The sequence below is a fragment of the Dipodomys spectabilis genome, unplaced genomic scaffold (genome assembly GCF_019054845.1).
Source record: "Dipodomys spectabilis isolate Male_0828 unplaced genomic scaffold, ASM1905484v1 ptg000095l, whole genome shotgun sequence".
Taxonomy (NCBI): Eukaryota; Metazoa; Chordata; class Mammalia; order Rodentia; family Heteromyidae; genus Dipodomys; species Dipodomys spectabilis.
Window position 1 is genome coordinate 28,803,085 of NW_024870772.1, and position 18,950 is coordinate 28,822,034.

An 18,950-nucleotide genomic window follows, 5' to 3' on the forward strand; every position below is an offset into this window, starting at 1 on the left:
TGTCCATCATATAAATTTAAAAATAGCAATTGTGTGTGTATTCTAATAAAAATGATATTTCTAACTGCTCAGTGGTACAGTGCTAGCCTAGCAGGTGCAAGGCCCTGGGTTTTTTCCCTACAATTGAAAGAGATAAAGAAAGGGATGGGGAGGGGAGAAGAGAAAAAGGGAGGGGGGTAGAGTAAAAAGGGAGGAGAATATAGAGAGATTTCCTCCATTTATATCCAAGTTTTCTTTTCCCCTGAAAACACAGTGGATATACTCTTAGCATATCTTTCTAGCCTCTTACAGGGCAGTTTCATTCTGATTTACATATTGAGAAAACCAGGCCTTTGATTGTACTGTGGATCAATTTCCTTTCAATTTTATTAATACTTTTCTCTATGGAAATTAGTTACTGTGTTAAATATTTACCTTTCTTGAGGATACTCTTAGGAGAGGAACAGAAAGGCAAAATGCCTATGTGCATTTAATCATGTAGAATAATATTTACCAAAATGAACTCCAGGAAATGAAAACAAGAGGGATTTTTTTTCTGTTTTGCTGTTTTAATTTCCTTTCCTTTCCTTTTTGTTCTGTTTGTTTCTTTATATGTCTTTGGAGTGTAAAGGGAAGCACAGAAATGGAGAGAGAAAGGGTGAAGAAATGCAGCACTGGTACTCACTCGCTGAACACAGTGTTGAAAATGAACTATACAACTTGTAGGTGGTGATGGTAGGTTAAAACTAGGAGAGAGGGAGAGAAGGAGTTACATTGTCCAAAAAAAATGTACTCTTAGCCAGGCACTGATGGTTCATGCCTATAATCTAGCTACTTAGGAAGCTGAGATCTGAGAGTCATGGTTTGAAGCCAGCCCAGGCAGGAAGGTTTGTGAGAGTCTCTCATCTCCAGTGACCTACAAAACAAAAACAAAAAAACTGGAAGTGGAGCTGTGGCTCAAGTGGTAGAGCACTAGCCTGGAGCACAAAAGCTCAGGGACAGCACCTCAGCCCAGAGAGCCCCAGAACTAGCAAAAAAATTTGTACTCTTTACTTGATTTATGTAACTGTATCCCTTCTGTATATCACCTTTATAATAACAATAAAAATTTTGATAAAATATTTACCTTTCTTTCTGACATTCTGGTCTTACACTTAGTTTTTTGCAAAAAAAAAAATAACATTTCATTCATTTCTTTCAGAGTTTGGCTTTATGTATGTATGTGCCAGTACTGGGACTTGACTTGAACTCAGGGCCTGGGTGCTATCCCTGAGATTTTTCGTTTAAGGCTAGCACTCTACCACTTGAGCCAGAGCTCCAAATCTGGGAAATTCTTAGCTCCAAATAACCATACACAAAAACACCTAGAAGTGGAGCTGTGACTAAAGCAGTAGAGAACTAGACTTAAGCAAGGAAAGTCTTAGGGGCAGCATCTAGGCCCTGAGTTTAAGCTCTAGTAGAGGCACAGAAAGAAAGAAAAAGGGGACAGGGAGAGGGAGAGGGAAAGGGAGAGAGAAAAGGGAAGGGAAGAGAAGAGAAGGGAAGGCCAGGGAAGAGAAGGGAAAGGAAGGGAGAAAGACAAAAAGAAAGAAGGAAAGAAAGCAAGGAAGGAAGAAAGAAGGAAAGAAAAAGGAAAAGGAAGGAAGGAAAGAAGGAAGGAAGGAAGGAAAGAAGGAAGGACAGAAAATACTAGGACTTGTTAGAATTAGGAAGCAAATTTTGAAAAAAATATGAGTCAGGAAAATTTCTGGGGTGGGTTGTTATGGCAGAACTATTGCCCATTAGGTTCTACCATAATAATAATTAATAATAATACATTTGAACGGCTTTGATTTTTACCTCACTCAACTAGAGTCTGTGATTGTATGGGATTTTGTTTGAGTCCCAATAGGTACTTATTGAAAGGAAGAGTCAGCATGTGTTACAAAATGATTAGAAAAGGGGAAAGGAAGTATTTGGGTACAGAAAAATTAATCACAAAATAAAACACGCCAAGGCTGGGATCATCAAAGCCTAAGGGAACTTTAGTCTGCAGGGATCAGAGAAAGGGTAGATGGTTACACACTTTGCCATCTTCCCTCCCCATAAAGTCAAGATTTCTCACAAAAGCTTTGGTTTCTAGCAGTAAACATGGTGTTACATTCGTCCATCTCCTAATAAACAGTTTTGTGGTCACTTTCACATAATGTTTTTTCACCTGGGTACAAGTTCCTGAGTGACTTGAACATACATTAATTTTCTCTTCCAGGTCTCTGAATGCCCCACTTTCTGCATGGAAAGCCCAAATTGCTTCCCTCTAGTATTACACAACAAGTAGTTTTGGTCACAAATGTCATGTTTGAGACAAGGGTCTCATAACTAAAATATACCTGGAATTCAAAAAATTAAATCCCCCCAACACAAATCTTCAAAGAAACAACTGCCCAATAAATAAGTGGGCTAAAGACTTAAAGAGAAACTTCTCAGAAGAGGAAAGAAGGGTGGCCAATAGACACATGAAGAAATGCTCAACCTCCCTAGCCATAAAAGAAATGGAAATCAAAACAACATTGAGATACTACCTCACCCCAGTTAGAATGGCTCTAGTCAAGAACTCTAATAACAACAGATGCTGGAGGAGATATGGACAGAAGGAAACCTTACTGCATTGTTGGTAGGAGTGTAAACTTGTTCAACCACTTTGGAAAGCAGTATGGAGGTTCCTCAAAAGACTCCACCTAGAGCTCCCCTATGACCCAGCAATCCCACTTTTGGGCATTTACCCAAAGGATCACAAAGCCACACTAAAGCTACCAGCACGACTATGTTTACTGCAGCATTATTTATCATAGCTAAGATATGGAACCAACCCAGATGCCCCTCAGAAAAGGTGGTATATATACACAATGGAATTCTATGCCTCCATTAGAAAGAATGACATTGCCCCATTTGTTAGGAAATGGAAAGCCTTGGAAAAAAATATATTGTTAAGTGAAGTAAGCCAGGCCCAAAGAAACTTAGGTCCCATGGTTTCCCTTATTTGCAATAACTATTTATGTCTGAGTCAAGCAGAAAAGGTCAGATAAGTTGATGTTAGGGAAATGAACCCTAAGACATATATTCAAATGTTTTTTTTTCTTTCAGGTGATAGTTTCTAACACATTTATAAGATTATTTCTTTGTTGCTTTGTATGTCCCTCCCCCATGGTATAACCCCTGCTTTCACTGTATTTGAGGTTGGTATAATTTGTGGAGGGGAAGGGATAAAACAAATCGTTTAAATAGGGATACAGGTGGATCCATTGCAACAATGAGATGTACAAGTCGTTATGTGGACAAATGAACTTTACAACTTTGGTGGGGGGGGAGGAGAATTGGGTGGGGGGTGGGGGGAGGATGGGAAGGGATAGGAAGGGGAAACAAAGGAGGAGACTACAATACTTGACAAGAAATGTACTCATTATCTTGCCCATGTAATTGTAACTCCTCTGTACAGTATTTTCACAATAAAAAAAAATTTTAAATATATATACATATATATAAATGTCATGTTTGGTGAGAATTACATTTTAAAAAATTTACTCAGGTTGGGAACAAGCTGGGGGGTGTAGCCCTAGTGTCTTTACAATCTTTATATATGTGAAAGTTGGAGAGATACTCCAAGAATTAACTATATATGGGCACATAGATTTTCTTTTGAAGGAGAAATGGGTAGGATAGGACTCATTTTTTTAGGAAAGATCTAGTACAAAATGGGAAATAAGGGAACTCACAGAAGAAAAACTATTGTTAAAGATCTTCACTTTAGAAGTCACTCCAACTTGGTTTCAGATACTTTCATCTAGTGCAGAACCTTCTATCAAAGATGCTTTGGCTATTTTTCTCAATTCTAAAAGAAGTTTGTAAGCAATAGCCCCCCCCCCCCCAAAGAACACAGAGAAAGACATATACATCATTATTTATACAAACAAGGCACCTAGCAATTACAAATGCAGAAATTCAGTAACATTGTATGGGATTTTTTTTTTATTTATTGTGAAAATACTGTATAGAGGGGTTACAATTACATGGGCATTATAATGAGTACATTTCTTATCAAGCATTGTAGCCTCCTCCTTCTTCCCATCCTTCCTCCGCTCCCCCACCCAATCCTCCCCCCCCCCCACCAAAGTTGTAAAGTTCGTTTTCAACATAACTACTTGTACATATCATTATTGCAATGGGTCCATAGCTGCATGACTGTAGCTAAATTCTACTAGATTCTAAATGGAAGGACTTTGTACCCCATGTTGTGGTGTGTTTATTTCGAGTCCAGTCTCTGCACATTGATCTGATGGCTCATCTCTTCTTCCATTCCCTCTTCATCATCGGACTCCCTCCATATCTTCTGCTGATTGTATTTGAATGATCTTTCCTTCGCTAATGTGGTTTTCTTCCCTTGTTGTTTGGCACTAATTATATTCTTCGCAATTTGCTTTGTAGTTATTTATGGTCAATCATGAATTGTAGACTACTCGAAGGCATGAATAACAATCCAGCATTTTATCTAATTATATATTCTATACCTTCCCAAAGGATGACTTGAGAATATTTTTTCCATATTATTCTGCTTTGCATTTGTTAAGGTGGTGGTCATCAGGAAAAGAGGCTCCATGTTTTGAAACAAATCATATTGACCAAATCAAATGTATAGGGAAAAAACATGAAGTTGAGATTCTTCCAATCACAATGTGAACACAACACATATTAAGTATAAATTAATTATTTTCCTGTCTGCAAGCCTGTACACATTGCCTCCTAAAATTGATGTCTTCAGCAAGGCTTCAGTGGCTCATGCCTATAATCCTAGCTACCTAGGAGGCTGAGATCTGAGAGAATGGTTCAGAGTCAGCCCAGGCAGAAAAGTCCATGTGACTCTTCCCTTAAATTAACACCAAAAAAGCTGAATGTGGAACTATGGCTCATGTGATAGAACACAAGCCTTGAGGAGACAGCACTCAGATCCTGGCACAAAAAAGAATTGAAGTCTTCAATATAAATTTTTATTAAAATTTTGATAGTTGTGATATATTGGGAATTCAAGGAAAGAACTACTGCCATGATCCTGGGGCTCATTATCCATTAGCAGTTGTGTCCAGCTGGTGGTCCACATTCCCCAGTCCTTTAGTGAATGGAAACAGTTAGGTCAATATTGATCTAAAAACTTCATGAACTTTCTCTTCTCTTTCAGCTTTGGTTCGCCTTTGTTAATGGATTTTCTGGACAGATTTTGTTTGAGCGTTGGTGCATCGGCTTGTACAATGTGGTAAGCAGTACTCCTTCTCTATCTGATAGCATACAGAACTTCAGGAACATTCCTTCACTGTTTATGTCTGGGAAGTGTATCTAAGCCAATCATCTGTATGCTTTGCAGGCAACACAAATATATCTTCAGGGCCTTGGCTGGTGAGACACATCCTGCAGAAGCCCAAACTCTGCACACATGGTTTCAATCATAGCAGATCATTCCTGAATAACCCATGAAATTATTAACCCATATGTCTTGGTAATAGACGCTTGTTAACCCCCTTACAAAACGCCTGTGCAACATTTTCGTGTTTTCAGCTCAAGTAAAAATATTCTGAACGACATCTAAAATTCCCTCCATTTCATAATTTGACTTCTGATTTCTGAAATGTAAATATCACTCTGTAGTATATGATCTAGTGTCCTGTGTATCCTTTCTTGAGAGAGTATCACTCCTTTGAAAGAATATTTTCTTCTACTGTTAGTGACTAAGTAATTAATTCTGACTTCCAGCTGCTGTGGAGAATGGTAATCAGCTTTTGATTTTTTTTTTTGGTAACTCTCATGATTTTCTGCTTTTTTTTCTTTACTTGGCTGTGATGAATTCAAAAGCTAGGAAGAAATATAAACTATGAGCTAGAATGGCTCAGTAGCTTAGATTGCTTGTTTTCATTACATGGTAAGAAAAAAAACCCAAAAGACTACAGTAGAGACTCCCGATTAAAAGATGTGCTGCTGGGCATCAGTAGCTCATGCCTGTAATCCTAGCTACTCAGGACGCTAAGATGCTGACAGTCACAGTTCAATGCTAGCCATGGCAGGAAAATCCATGAAAACTCTTATCTCCAACTACCAAACCTGGAAGTAGAGCTGTGGCTCAAGTGGTAGAGCACCATCTTTGAGCAAAAATTTTCAGGGACAGTGCCCAGTCCATGAGTTCAAGTCCCAGGACCAGCTCAAAAAAATTTAATAAACGCAGTACCATCTTTTGAGCTATTGTCTTCTATTTGCCTTTAACCCTAACATTGGACTGCTATGCTCTGTGGGAGTTTACCTGATAAAGCAGCCAGCACAGATAGTGTACTCTCCCAAACATGTCATAATATACCTTGTGGTTATTGTGTACATTGGTGACTGGATATTTCTGTCATCCTTTTTTTCTGAATAGCTACTGGGTATAAAATGCTGAGCATAATAGCATGTTGTGGTCCTGTGTGACTTACTATAAGTGAAAAAGATCGGATGTATAGACTCAGATGTTGATGATGCTGCATCTGGTCTTGACTTTGGACTATGATGTCAGATAGCAACTGTGTTACTTCCAATTGCACTACACATTTGTGCTAATGACCTAAAAGACAAAAGGTCAATAGAGATGAGAACAAGACTAAACAGATGCTTTAGAAAACTCCTCCAACCGCCTACCCCATAGACTTCACCATTAAGATTTAAGGGGAGAACTCTACAACTTGTGGGTGGAGATAGGAGGGAAAAACTGGGAGAGAGTGAGGGAAGGGGTGACATTGTCCCAAAAAAAGTGTAGTTATTACCTGACATATATAACTGTATATCACCTGTATAAAAACAGTAAAAACATTTTAAAAAGAACTAAGAGGAGACTAGAGATTATTAGCTTTGCAAGGTTTGAAACTGTGTGTGTGTGTGTGTGTGTGTGTGTGTGTGTGTGTGCGTGCGCGCGCGCGCGCGCTAGTCCTGGGGCTTGGGCTTGAACTCAGAGCCTGGATGCTGTCCCTGAGCCTTTATGCTCAAGGCCTGGTACTCTACCACTGGAGCCTCTTCCAGCTTTATGTTGTCCTTGTTTTGGTGCTTAATTAGAGGCAAGTGTCTCATGGACTATTCTGTTTGGGCTGGCTTTGAACCACAATCCTCAGATCTCAGCCTCCTAGGATTACAGGGATGAGCAGCAACACCCAGCTAAGATGTGCAATTCCTTGAGTAAGTCAAAGTTATGCTAGGATTTGAGGAAAAGATGCTTATTATATTCTTTATGCTGCGGTGACTATATCCTTAATGATTCCACCCTGGAAAAGGTTGTGTCATAGGGCTGACCCCTCACAGGGAGCCAGGCCACACCCATCTTAACAGTGGCTGAACCCTAGAAGGCTCTTGCTTTTAGAGCTAAGTACAGGCCTGAAATACATGTCACTTACTTACAGGATGGGTGGATTTTGGTCCTGTTTTTATGCTTAGGCTGTGAGAAAAAGCTGTCTTTTCTGTCAAACCAAAAATGTCTCCATCTTGCAACAACTCAACTCATCATATTCTATACTGACGTTTCCTGGAATTATTTGCTTCTTAAGTTCAAACAGTATCAGCTGTGCTGTTTATAATCAGTCAGTAGTGTCAAGGGTATAAGTCCTTATCAATGAGTGGGAACTTTCACAAATGATTGTAGTGCTTTTAAACTTCCTTGTATCAGTCTACCAATCTGCTAACCAATTGTGAATAGGAGGTGAGCCTGACTCCTTGACAAGGAGAGGCAGCTTGGGTTAAGATAAAAACTGAGCAGATACCCTGCCTGGTATGCCTGCCTAAATCTGTGGAGAGCGGCTATGCACCCTTCTGCATAGAAGTAAATTGCCTTGATGAGATCTCCTTTATCTCTTGTGTGTCTTCATTTCTGCCGTGAAGGCAGGTTTGTTTGTTTGTTTGTTTTATCTCTGTATAGCCTTGGGCAATTCAAATGAATCTACTACATCTTATTGACTTCGTATAGGTGCAGATAGGCTGAAAGACAATGTTGATCAAACTAAGGCCTACACCCCCCCCCCCCCCCCCCGTTTGAGGGTTTTTTTAATTTTTTAAAAAACTCATCCACTTGAAAGAATAATATTTTGTTATTTGCAGGGAAATGGATGGACCCAGAAAATATCATGTTAAGTGAAATAAGCCATACTCAAAAAAGGCAAATGGCACGTGTTTTCTCTCATATGTAGAAGTTGTACATACAAGTAGGCATGGTAATTTATACAGGGTTCAATGCATTTATATACAAACTAACTGACTAAAGGAGAGTATACTTACTTAGGGCATGAATCCAAAGGCATAACTCCTCTGAACAACTGAAGTATGGTTTATCAAAACAAATACCAGGAAGTGGAAACATGTTTTTGGACACCAAAAGAGGGACACTGGAATAGAGGGAGGGTAAACAAATGCAGTCATTGCATTCAAGGTATACAATATAAAAGAAATGAACTATGTAACTTGTGGGTAAGGATTGGAGGGGAAAATGAGGAACAAAGAAAGGGGTGATGTTAACCAAGAAGCATTGCACTCATAACTTAAGGAATTGTAACCGTTTTATACAACTACTTGGTAATAACAATAAAAAAGAGAAAAATGCAGATTCATGAGCCCCATACTGACTTAACAAAGAGTATCTCAGAGATGCTGCCTTAAAAACAGACTTTTCTAGTGATTGTCATGCATGTGACAGACAGTTTAAGATCCATAGTGACCTCTGATCTGTAGGTTTGGAATATGGTGCATTTGTGTATCCCCTGAGCAGTAGAATCCAAGGTAAAATGACTCTAAGCTACCAAAATCCATAGAACAGCCATTGCAGTAAATGCCAGGAAGAACTAGGAGGAAAGATATTTTCCTATGGGATGGTTAAGGATCCAAGAATCTATAAATCTCTCTGAATGAGAATGCTAGAAGGGCCAAAACTTTTGAGAAGATTGATGTGTATTAGTTCACTTTGGGGTGCTATATGAAAATATGGGAGACTATATACTTTATAACTGAAAAAAGTTTACTTAGGTCAGAGTTTGGAAGTCCAGGTTGGAAGTCCAAGCAAGATCAGACAATCTAGGATGTTTTGCATCAATGAGCCCCTTTCTCAGCCAGCCATTGGCTGATTACAACACAGCAGGGGACCAGTCCTATCAGGTGGCTTCACTTTTTGCCAACTCACTGTCAAGAGAACTAACTCACTTCCCTTTTGAGGGTAAAGATCCCTAATCTAATCACCTTCCACTAAGCTCCTTCTTTTAATGCCTCCGCCACTCATCCATGCCACATAGAGACCTTTGGGGAAACACACCATATTTAAGCCATAGGTGGAGGTTTTTCTTAGGGAAATAAATTGTTCTGATTTTGAAATAAATTGAAAACAGAAAAGTTATCCTGATCCATCCTTTGTTAGCACCTTGCCTCCATTTATATGTCATCCATACATCTGCATACATATGCACATTGATTCTGAGTGAGTTGAGAGTGTTACAAGTGACATGGTTGTCATCTTATGAATTAACACTACAGTATAAATCACAGTATTTCAATATATAAATATATATAAACAGTATATCCATATATATAAACCACAGTGTATCAATCAAATTAGAAACATTTAACATGAATACAATATTATTATCTTGCCCATGTTAGTCCATATACCAGTCTTGCCATTACTTTTCCAACAATGTCTTATTTAGCTTCTTTTCTTTCAGTCCACAATCTTTCTAGAGACTCATTGCTTTGAGTTCACATCTGGGCTGATTTCTTCTTTGCCTTTTCTTTAAATAGTATTTCTCTTCTGCTTTTTCATTTTCTGTCCTTATTTTTTATTTCGATTCCGCAAGCCAGCTACAGTAACTAATCGTTTCTCAATTTAATTCTTAAAGCATGTTAAAGTGCATTAAAGCAAACTTGAAAAGTAGACGGTTTTCCTAAATCATGAGTTCACACTGTCACATTAGACCCCAATTCTATTCATTTCTCCTTATTTGTGATTTCATTTACTCACTGTTAACTATGATCTAAAAGTATTAAGTGAAAAATTCTGAAAATAATTTATAAGTTTTAACTTTCCTGATAATTTGTCATTATAATTGTTCTCGTTCATTAATGTTTACTGTTGTTAATCTCGTACTGTGTCTAATTTGTAAGTTGAACTTTATCATAGTTGAAAAAACTAGACTAGAGACTACTAAAAGACCACTAAAACCATTGCCAGTAGAGGGAAACAAATCATTGGAATCTTTCTTTAAAAAAAAAAAAGCACAGCTTTACTATAGTCTTGATCGTTTGGGTAAATGCCCAAAAGTGGGATTGCTGGGTCATAGGGGAGCTCTATGTGGAGTCTTTTGAGGAACCTCCATACTGACTATACTAAAGCTACCAGCACAACTATGTTTATTGCAGCATTATTTACCATAGCTAAGATATGGAACCAACCCAGATGCCCCTCAGTAGATGAATGGATCAAGAAAATGTGGTATATATGCACAATGGGATTCTATGCCTCCATCAGAAAGAATGACATTGCCCCATTTGTTAGGAAATGGAAAGACTTGGAAAAAATTATATTAAGCAAAGTAATCCAGGCCCAAAGAAACATAGGTCCCATGGTTTCCCTTATTCACAATAACTATGTATGTCTGAGTCAAGCAGAAAAGGTCAGATAAGTTGATGTTAGGAGAATGAACCCCAAGATAAGTATTCAAATGTTTCTTTTCTTTCATGCAATTGTTTCTAACATACTTGTAAGATGATTTCTATGTTGCTTTGTATGTCCCTCCCCCACGGTATAACCCCTGTTTTCACTGTATTTGATATTGGTATAATTTGTGTAGGGGAAGGGAAAAAACAAATCTTTTAAATAGGGATACAGGTGGACCCATTGCAACAATGAGATGTACACGTCATTACGTCGAAAAATGAACTTTACAACTTTGGGGGGGTGGGGAGGATGGGAAGGGTGGGGAAGGGGAAACAAAGAGGAGGCAACAATGCTTGATAAGAAATGTACTCATTATCTTGCCCATGTAATTGTAACTCCTCTATACTGCATTTTCACAATAAAAAAATAAAATAATTTTTTTAAAAAAGCACAAGCAGCAGGGAACTGATGGTTCACACCTATAATTCTAGCTACTGGGGAGGCTGAGATCTGAGGATTACAATTCTAAAGTCAGCAGAGCAAAAAAAGTCCATGAGACTCTTAACTCCAATTAACCACAAAAATAGCCGAGTGGAGCTGTAGCTCAAGTGGTAGAGCACCAACTTTGAGTGAGAAAGCTAGGATACACCCAGGCCCTGATTTCATGCCTCTGTACCTTCACACACACAAAAAAAAGGCCAACATCTTAGACACTGTGAACTCAGTGTCCCAGAGGCTCTGCCTCTTAGCTAATCACCATCCTGTGGTCTTACAGGTTCTCCCCAATGTCTTTATGATGCTTGGGAACTTTGTAAGGGGTGCTCTTCTTAAAGGGCTTCCTGGAGAATCCCTTCCCTATGTTCTTTTTATATTTTTTTGTTTAAGTCCTGGGGCTTGAACTCAGGGCAGGGTGTTATCCTTAAGCTATTTGGGGGTAGGGATTCCTCAAGGTAGCACTCCATGCTTGTACCACAGCTCCACTTCCAGCTTTTTTGTGTGCCTGTGGTTAATTGGACATAAGAGTATTGTGGGCTTCTCTGCCCTGGCTGGCTTCTAACTGTGACCCTCAGATCTCAGCCTCCCCAGTAGCTAGGCTATAGATATGAGCTACCAGTGCCTGGCCTTTCCCATTTTCTTTTTCTTTTTTTTTTAAATTGTTATTATAAAGGTGATGTGTAGATGGTTACAAATACGTAAGTCATGTAATGCATATGTTTCTTTTTGGACAATGTCACCTCTTCCCTTGCTCTTTCCCCCCATTTTCTTTATCTTCCAGCCAAGTCCTATTGTCTAGTACTGTTCAAGTCACATATACCAATAAAAGAATGCTTTCCCAGACTTACTCTTCTTCAGCTCTGTGGTTATGAGTAATTTTGTAGACTTCTGTGTTATATATATCTATATGCTGGTCACCCTGCTACCCCAGGTCACCAACTCTACTTGAAGTCAGAGACCTGCTTTCTCTTCTCTACTTTTCTCTCCTGTTTTTAAATCTATGGTGCTTGTCATACAATTGGCCCATCTTTCATTCCCAATAGATGTCTGCTGAATGACTAAATGGACAAAGTACCTCATGATTCCTGAACTTTGAGGATACAATGCAGTAAGAAAGTTGGGAAATTGTGCTTGGCCAGTGCTGACAGAAAATAGGAAACTTCCCAGACTCTGATGTAAATCTCCATCACTGTTCAGACTACAAAGGAGGGCAGTTGTTCATTGATAGCTCAACTCATCGAATGTTCACAATGTTGTTTTTAATGTTCAATGGATTCATTTTACACAGATCAACAGTGAAAACTGGTGGTTCATTTATTTCTTTGTCCGGTGGGTGTCTGGAAGGTGTTTGAATCATAGAATCTCAAGTTTGGACTTGAGTGGAAGATAAGTCATCATTTCAAAGAACTACAAGGTAGAAGGCCGTTCCTAATTGTTCATTGTCTCCCACACAGATCTTCACTGCATTGCCACCCTTCACATTGGGAATTTTTGAGAGGTCTTGCACTCAAGAGAGCATGCTCAGGTTCCCACAGCTCTACAAAATCACCCAGAATGCTGAAGGCTTCAACACAAAGGTAAACAGTGTGATCACAAAGAGCTGTCAACTCAGAAAGGCATAGCCCTGCCTGCACCTTCAGGCAGGTATCTGTGGCTCAGCCTAGTCATCTGCCTATGAAATAATGTGACACTTGAAAGAAAACAATGGAGAAACAATGAGACCATGACAGCCTTCCTTCAGATAGCAAGTCCAGGGAGCTAGATAGCCCTCTAAGGTGATCCTCACGTTGTGCATTCAGTTCCAGTGGGCTTACTCCTTCCCTCTTCTTTATCACTTTGGCCTTCCCTGTCAAAGAAAACAGCTGCAATCCTGCATTGATACCTCTTAAGAGCCTGTCTAACCCTTACTGTATTTTTCATTTTAAAAGAAGATCTTTCTTTAGCTAGAAAGATTGGCTAGATACAAACACAGGAATTAAATCAGTGATAGTTTTGTTTATTTTTTAACTGAAAAATCAGAAAACAGAAAGCATCTAGGCACAGGTTGAGCATCCTGTATCTGATGTTTAGGACCAGAAGTGTTTTAGAATTCATAGGATTTTTTTTAAATTTAGGAGTATTTATATTTTTATGTATATAATGATATCTCCTAGATATGATACATATATATCATTTATATTGCATATTATAAATAGTATATAATATTTAATATTATACAATATAAAATAAAATGTATATTATATATAATAAAATGATATGACACAGGGATAGTCTCCAAGTCTAAATGTAAAATTTATTTACATATTTATTTATACACATAGCCTGCAAGTAATTTTTGCATAAAAATTTTAATAAGTTTGTGGGATTTTCCACTTATGGTCTCACTCAGATTTCGAGTATTTTGGATTTGGGATTTTCAGATTAGGGATGTTCAATCTGAATCTGTGTAGGTTATCCTGAGGAGTCAGTGGTTGTATATGAAAGGGATTGAACAAACTTTAATGGCAAAAAGGACCTATCAGTCCTGCAAGGAGTGGCAGACTGGCAGAGTGCTGCCTGCCTTAGGGGAAGCCCCTGACTTTCCTGTAGAGGAAGTAGGGCATGAAAGCACTGTAGCCATGATTCTGTGTGGGAGTGATTAAGGAAGTTTAAATAAAGGCCCAGCCAGGCACCAGTGGCTCATGCCTATAATCAGAGAGAGAGAGAGAGAGAGAGCTACATAAGATTGATTTATACAGATTGACAGATGAAAGATGTTTAAATATCTGGCTAGCTAGATATAGACATTTAGGCACCTAGACATAGATATATAGATCTATCTGATATATTTAGCAGTACAGGTTTTGTAGTAAAAGTGCTATCTGGAGATCATCCAATCATCTGGGTGTAAATGGGAAAAGCAGTTGTTCCTTGGTGTTTTCATGAGTTAGAGATTAGCATGCTCCCTACAGAATCTTATAGCCCACTGCTAGGAGCTCCCACAATGCACCATTTGCTGTGAACTGCACCGAGTTTCAGGGTCTGGCCTCACTGACTCACTTGTCTGTCTTCCCACAGGTTTTCTGGGGTCACTGCATCAATGCCTTGGTCCACTCCCTCATCCTCTTCTGGTTTCCAATGAAAGCGCTGGAACACGGTAATGGCTTCATGATTCCAACTGTCAGCAAGTAGCTGACTGTTCCTCTGCTGCTGGTGTGTTCTTAGTTTTCCCCCAGTTCTGCATAAGTGATCACAGAGCATACTATAGAGGAAAAATAGAGGTTCCAGGTCTATAATGAATAGGCTTACTCAGTTCTGGCCTTGAAAAACTCATTTTCTTTGCAGTAGATTAGATAAATACTATAATTTCTAAACTCCGATTGTATTAACTGTTCTAGTCTTTAACATTGAAAGGGGCATTACATTATCACAATATGCAATTGCCTCTTGTCCATGAGTCTAAAACCTTCTGTTAGCTACTTGAACTTCCATTTTCCAAGCCTCCATTACTTCTATGCAGAATCATTCAGATCCTGTAAGAGTAAGCTTAGTCTTTGTTTGCTAAGTCTCCTTAACATACACCTTTGGAAGCTATAATTTGGTCAATGACTGATGCTCCAGATTGGTTCAGTCCTTCTGTCCAGCCCCTAGGGGACCAGTGTGTCTGTTTGTTTGTACTTAAAAAAATTTATATAGTTCTTTCATTGTCTTTCAGTAGTTGTACAAAATGGTTTCAATTCAATGTGCTAGTTTAGGAATAGAATGCATCTTGATCCATGTCACCCTTTCCATTTGTTTTTCCCTAATGTATTCACACTTTTGTGGATTTGTGTGTGTGTGTGTGTGTGTTGTATTCTGGTGTATCCTGAATTCAGGACCTAGGTGTGGTTAATTACTGATAAGAGTCTCACAGACACTTCTGCCCAGGCTAACTTTGAATCCTGATCCTCAGATTTTAGTCTCCTCCTGAATAGCAAACATTACAGATGTGAACCACCAGTACCTGGATGATCATATTTCTTGATATATATAAAATATGGCATCTATATCAAGAGATGTATCTGGCATCTGAGAAGATAAAAATATATTATCTTTTATCCTTCTCCAACAATCATAATCCCCAAGAGGGGAAAATACTGCAAATGTTGAACAGACACTTCCTGTGATTGTTCAAAGATGATAGTTTCCAAGTGTCTGTGTTGCAGTGTTAGTGTGGGATTTTTGTGGGGATTTTGCATGTGTGTGTGTGTGTTGTTGTTGTTGTTATTGTTGTTGTTTTGCTTCAAACAGAAATGATTCATCCTCACTGATATTCTTCAACCTAAACACTGACAAGAATTCATGCATTCATAGTTGATTAGGGCCTGTGACCTCTTCCTGAAGTGTTACCTTAACTCTTTTGCTTTCAAGGATCCTTAAATCATTTTCTGTGCTTTATTTTTGGCCCTAATGGATTTTATTGGTTTAAAGGTGATTCTAGAATGAAGAGATTATAGGGGGAAGAGTGTTCAGAAGCTGTGGATCCTGGGTGGTCAAAGCATCATTATCAAGTGTGTGACTTGCATAGAAACAATTGTGGTGATTTCCCTCTTATAATGTGGCCCTGGTTTGTACATATAGAAAGAGACAGTCACAGTATTGCAAGTTCAACAGAACAGGAATATGTTATCAGATTCAATTGCCTGTTTATGAGTGTTGATGTCCTATATACTAGTGAGTTCTTACTACATTCTTATTTGTTTGTTTTTGAGACAAATCTCACTATGTAGCCTAGGCTAGCCTCACTCATAATCCTCATGCCTTATCCTCCCCAGTGGCTAGGATTACTCTGTTTTGTTTTGTACCAGTCCTGGGGCTTGAATTCAGGGCCTGAGCACTGTCCCTGAGCATTTTTGACTCAAGGCTCATGCTCTACCACTTGAGCCACAGATCCGCTTTCAGCATTTGGTAGTAAATTGGAGAGGAGATAAGTGTCTCATGGACTCATCTGCCCAAGCTGGCTTTGAACCTGGATCCTCAGATCACATCCTCTTGAGTAGCTAGTTACAGATGTGAGCCAACAGTACCTAACTAGGGAAAGAAATATTCCTGAGAAGGTGTGGGTAGATTGTTCATTTCCTAGAAGGTTTCCAAAAATTTTTGCTTTACTTACTTTTTGTGTAGTTTTTGGAGAGACTTTTCAAAGCACACTTTTGCTGATGGAGTTTGTGATGTTCCATTTCCAAGTTTGAAAATAAATTTTTCCACTAAAGCAAGTCAATAAATCAGATTTTCCCCCCAGCCTTCTGAACCTCAAGCTCCTGTTCATAGTCTGCTTCTTCCCTCCACCACACACACACACACACACACACACACACACACACACACACACACACACACACACTGGCACTTTAATCTGAAAAGTGACTCTAAGTCAAGACCATATATATCACCTTTGTAGGTGCTGAGATTCATCAAGGCCCTTGGTGTCAGGCCATACTTGGGATTTCTGTTGGCATTTCTAGTCTGCATAGCTTAGTAACCCTCCTCAAGGTGGAATGTGGTCTTTGGCAAAAGAATGGAAAAACCACTTTTGATTTGAAAAGTATTTTCAGATTTTTCTTAATGGAATTTTCAAAAGAGGTGATGGCAAAGAGAAGTACTTAACAGGACAGAAAGCTTCTTTGAGAATACTGATCCTGTTTCTCAAGAGTCTTTTAAGAAACAGATCAATGCTTGTATGTTGACATTAAGTAAGAAGCAAAATCTTTCAACATTTTTAGAAAAGGCATTTTGGGACTTTTGAACTTTTAAAAAATAAATGGTGGATGTGGAGGTATGGCTCAAGTGGTAGAATGCCAACCTTGAGCAATAAAAATCTAAAGAACACCACCTTGGCCTTGTTCAAGCCCTAGAACTGCCACTAAATAAATGAAAAATAAATATATAAATAAATAAAATGTGCTACTATAAGATTGTATATAAAATAAAACTTAGTATACCTCTTTTGCCAGAGTAATGTTGAGTCATATTAGCTACTTTTTATATTAAATTTTTATTGTTATTATAAAGGTGATGTACACAAGGGTTACCACTTTATAAGTCAGGTAATGAGTACATTTCTTTTCAGACAATGTTACCTTTTCCTTTTGCTCTCTCCCAGATTTTCCCTCCCATGCACATATTAGCCCCTTTTGTTCCATATTTCATTATTATAAACTTAAGTGTCTTATAGCATATGAATCTTAATAATTTACATTGTTAACCTAACTTGGGGTGAGATTACCAACCTTCTCATTTAAAAAAAAGAGGATGATAAGGACATTATACCAAAATCCTCCTAGATTTAGTTCTAGGGACATAGTAGTATATGTAATGTAAGAGATTAATTTCTTGAACCTAGAGAAAGCAGGTCTTAAACAAGAAGTATTACCAAAGATGAAGATTCAGACAAAGTGTGATGCTTACCCTTGTAATCCCAGCATCTCAGGAGGAAGATATCAGGAGGATCAGGGTTCAAGCTAACCTGGGAAAAAGTAAGACCTCATCTCAAAAAAATGATGAGATATAGTAGTGTGTCCCTCTCATTCCAGCTATGTGGAAGGTGTAAATGGGAGGATCACAGTTCAGTATAGGATGCTATCCAAAAAGTAACTAAAACAAAAAATGGGCTGGAAGTGTGACTTAAATGGCAGAGCAATGTCTAACAAGTATGAAGCCTTTCATATAAACCAGCACCATACACTCCCTCAAAAATAATTTAAAAATTTTAAAGAGGAAGGGTCAATTTAAGTAGGACGTATCCTAAGGAAATATAACTTGGGCTTTAAAACTATTTTGAAGCCATGTGTCAGTGGCTTGTGCCTTAATCCTAGCTACTTAGGAGGCTGAGATCTGAGGATCACAATTTGAAGCCAGCCCAGGCAGGAAACATGGTGAGATTCTTATCTCCAATTAATCACCAAAAAAGCTGGAAATAGAGCTGTGGCTCAAGTGGTAGAGTGCTGGATTTGAGCACATTAGCTCAGGAACAGTGCCCGGGGTGCAAACATACACACACACACACACACACACACACACACACACACACACACACACACAGTCATAAAGATGCTTCCAAGAGAATGTGGAAACAGACTTGAAAGATGAGCACAAATAAAGAAAAGAGTGGACAGATAAGAAAAGTTACAGCTTTCAGGATCAGCCCAGGGTAAAGACAATTGAAGAGGAAGAAGGCCTGGAGGAAATGGGGCAGAAGGGCAGGACTTAGGAGACAATTCCTTGAGTTGGTGTGGATGAGGGAAGGGTGCTCAAACTCTTCTGGACCTTTGGAATAGATGGGCCTTTCAGAATATAATTGTCACGGGAGTTATGTGTGTGATAGAAATGTAAGAGTTTAAAAGAAGCAGTCTCTAATAGTCTGTTATACTATACTATACAGATCTGCCCAAATACTGCATTTTAAAATCAGGTCTCTGAAACAAACAAGGCACTGGCATTTGTTCCAAGTAACTGCCAGCTGGGTACTAGTGGCTCGCATCTATGGTCCTAGCTACTCAGAAAGCTGAGATCTGAGGATCACAGATCAAAGCCAGTCCAGGCAGACACATCTTCAGTTGACCAGCAAAAATCCAGAAATGAAGGTGTGATTCAAGTAGTAGGGCATCAGCCTTGAGTTAGAAAAGCAAAGTGAGACCATTTCCACTTGTCTCAGACATATACTAGTTATTGCAAATAAGGGAAACCATGGATCTATCTTTCTTTGCGCCTGGTTTATTTCACTTAATATAATTTTTTCCAAGTCTTTCCATTTCCTAACAAATGGGGCAATGTCATTCTTTCTGAT

At 38.7% G+C, this 18,950-nt stretch overlaps 1 protein-coding gene across 1 annotated transcript in view; it reads left to right on the forward strand.

Annotated features, from left to right (window-relative positions):
* Nucleotides 1-18,950, forward strand: part of LOC122112870 (phospholipid-transporting ATPase IB) — a 421,079-nt gene that overhangs the window by 291,250 nt on the left and 110,879 nt on the right. Inside the window, exons 27-29 of the mRNA XM_042685833.1 lie at nucleotides 5,189-5,263; nucleotides 12,601-12,723; nucleotides 14,204-14,282. Of these exons, the coding sequence (XP_042541767.1) occupies nucleotides 5,189-5,263; nucleotides 12,601-12,723; nucleotides 14,204-14,282 (277 nt within the window). The remainder of the gene's footprint in view (nucleotides 1-5,188; nucleotides 5,264-12,600; nucleotides 12,724-14,203; nucleotides 14,283-18,950) is intronic.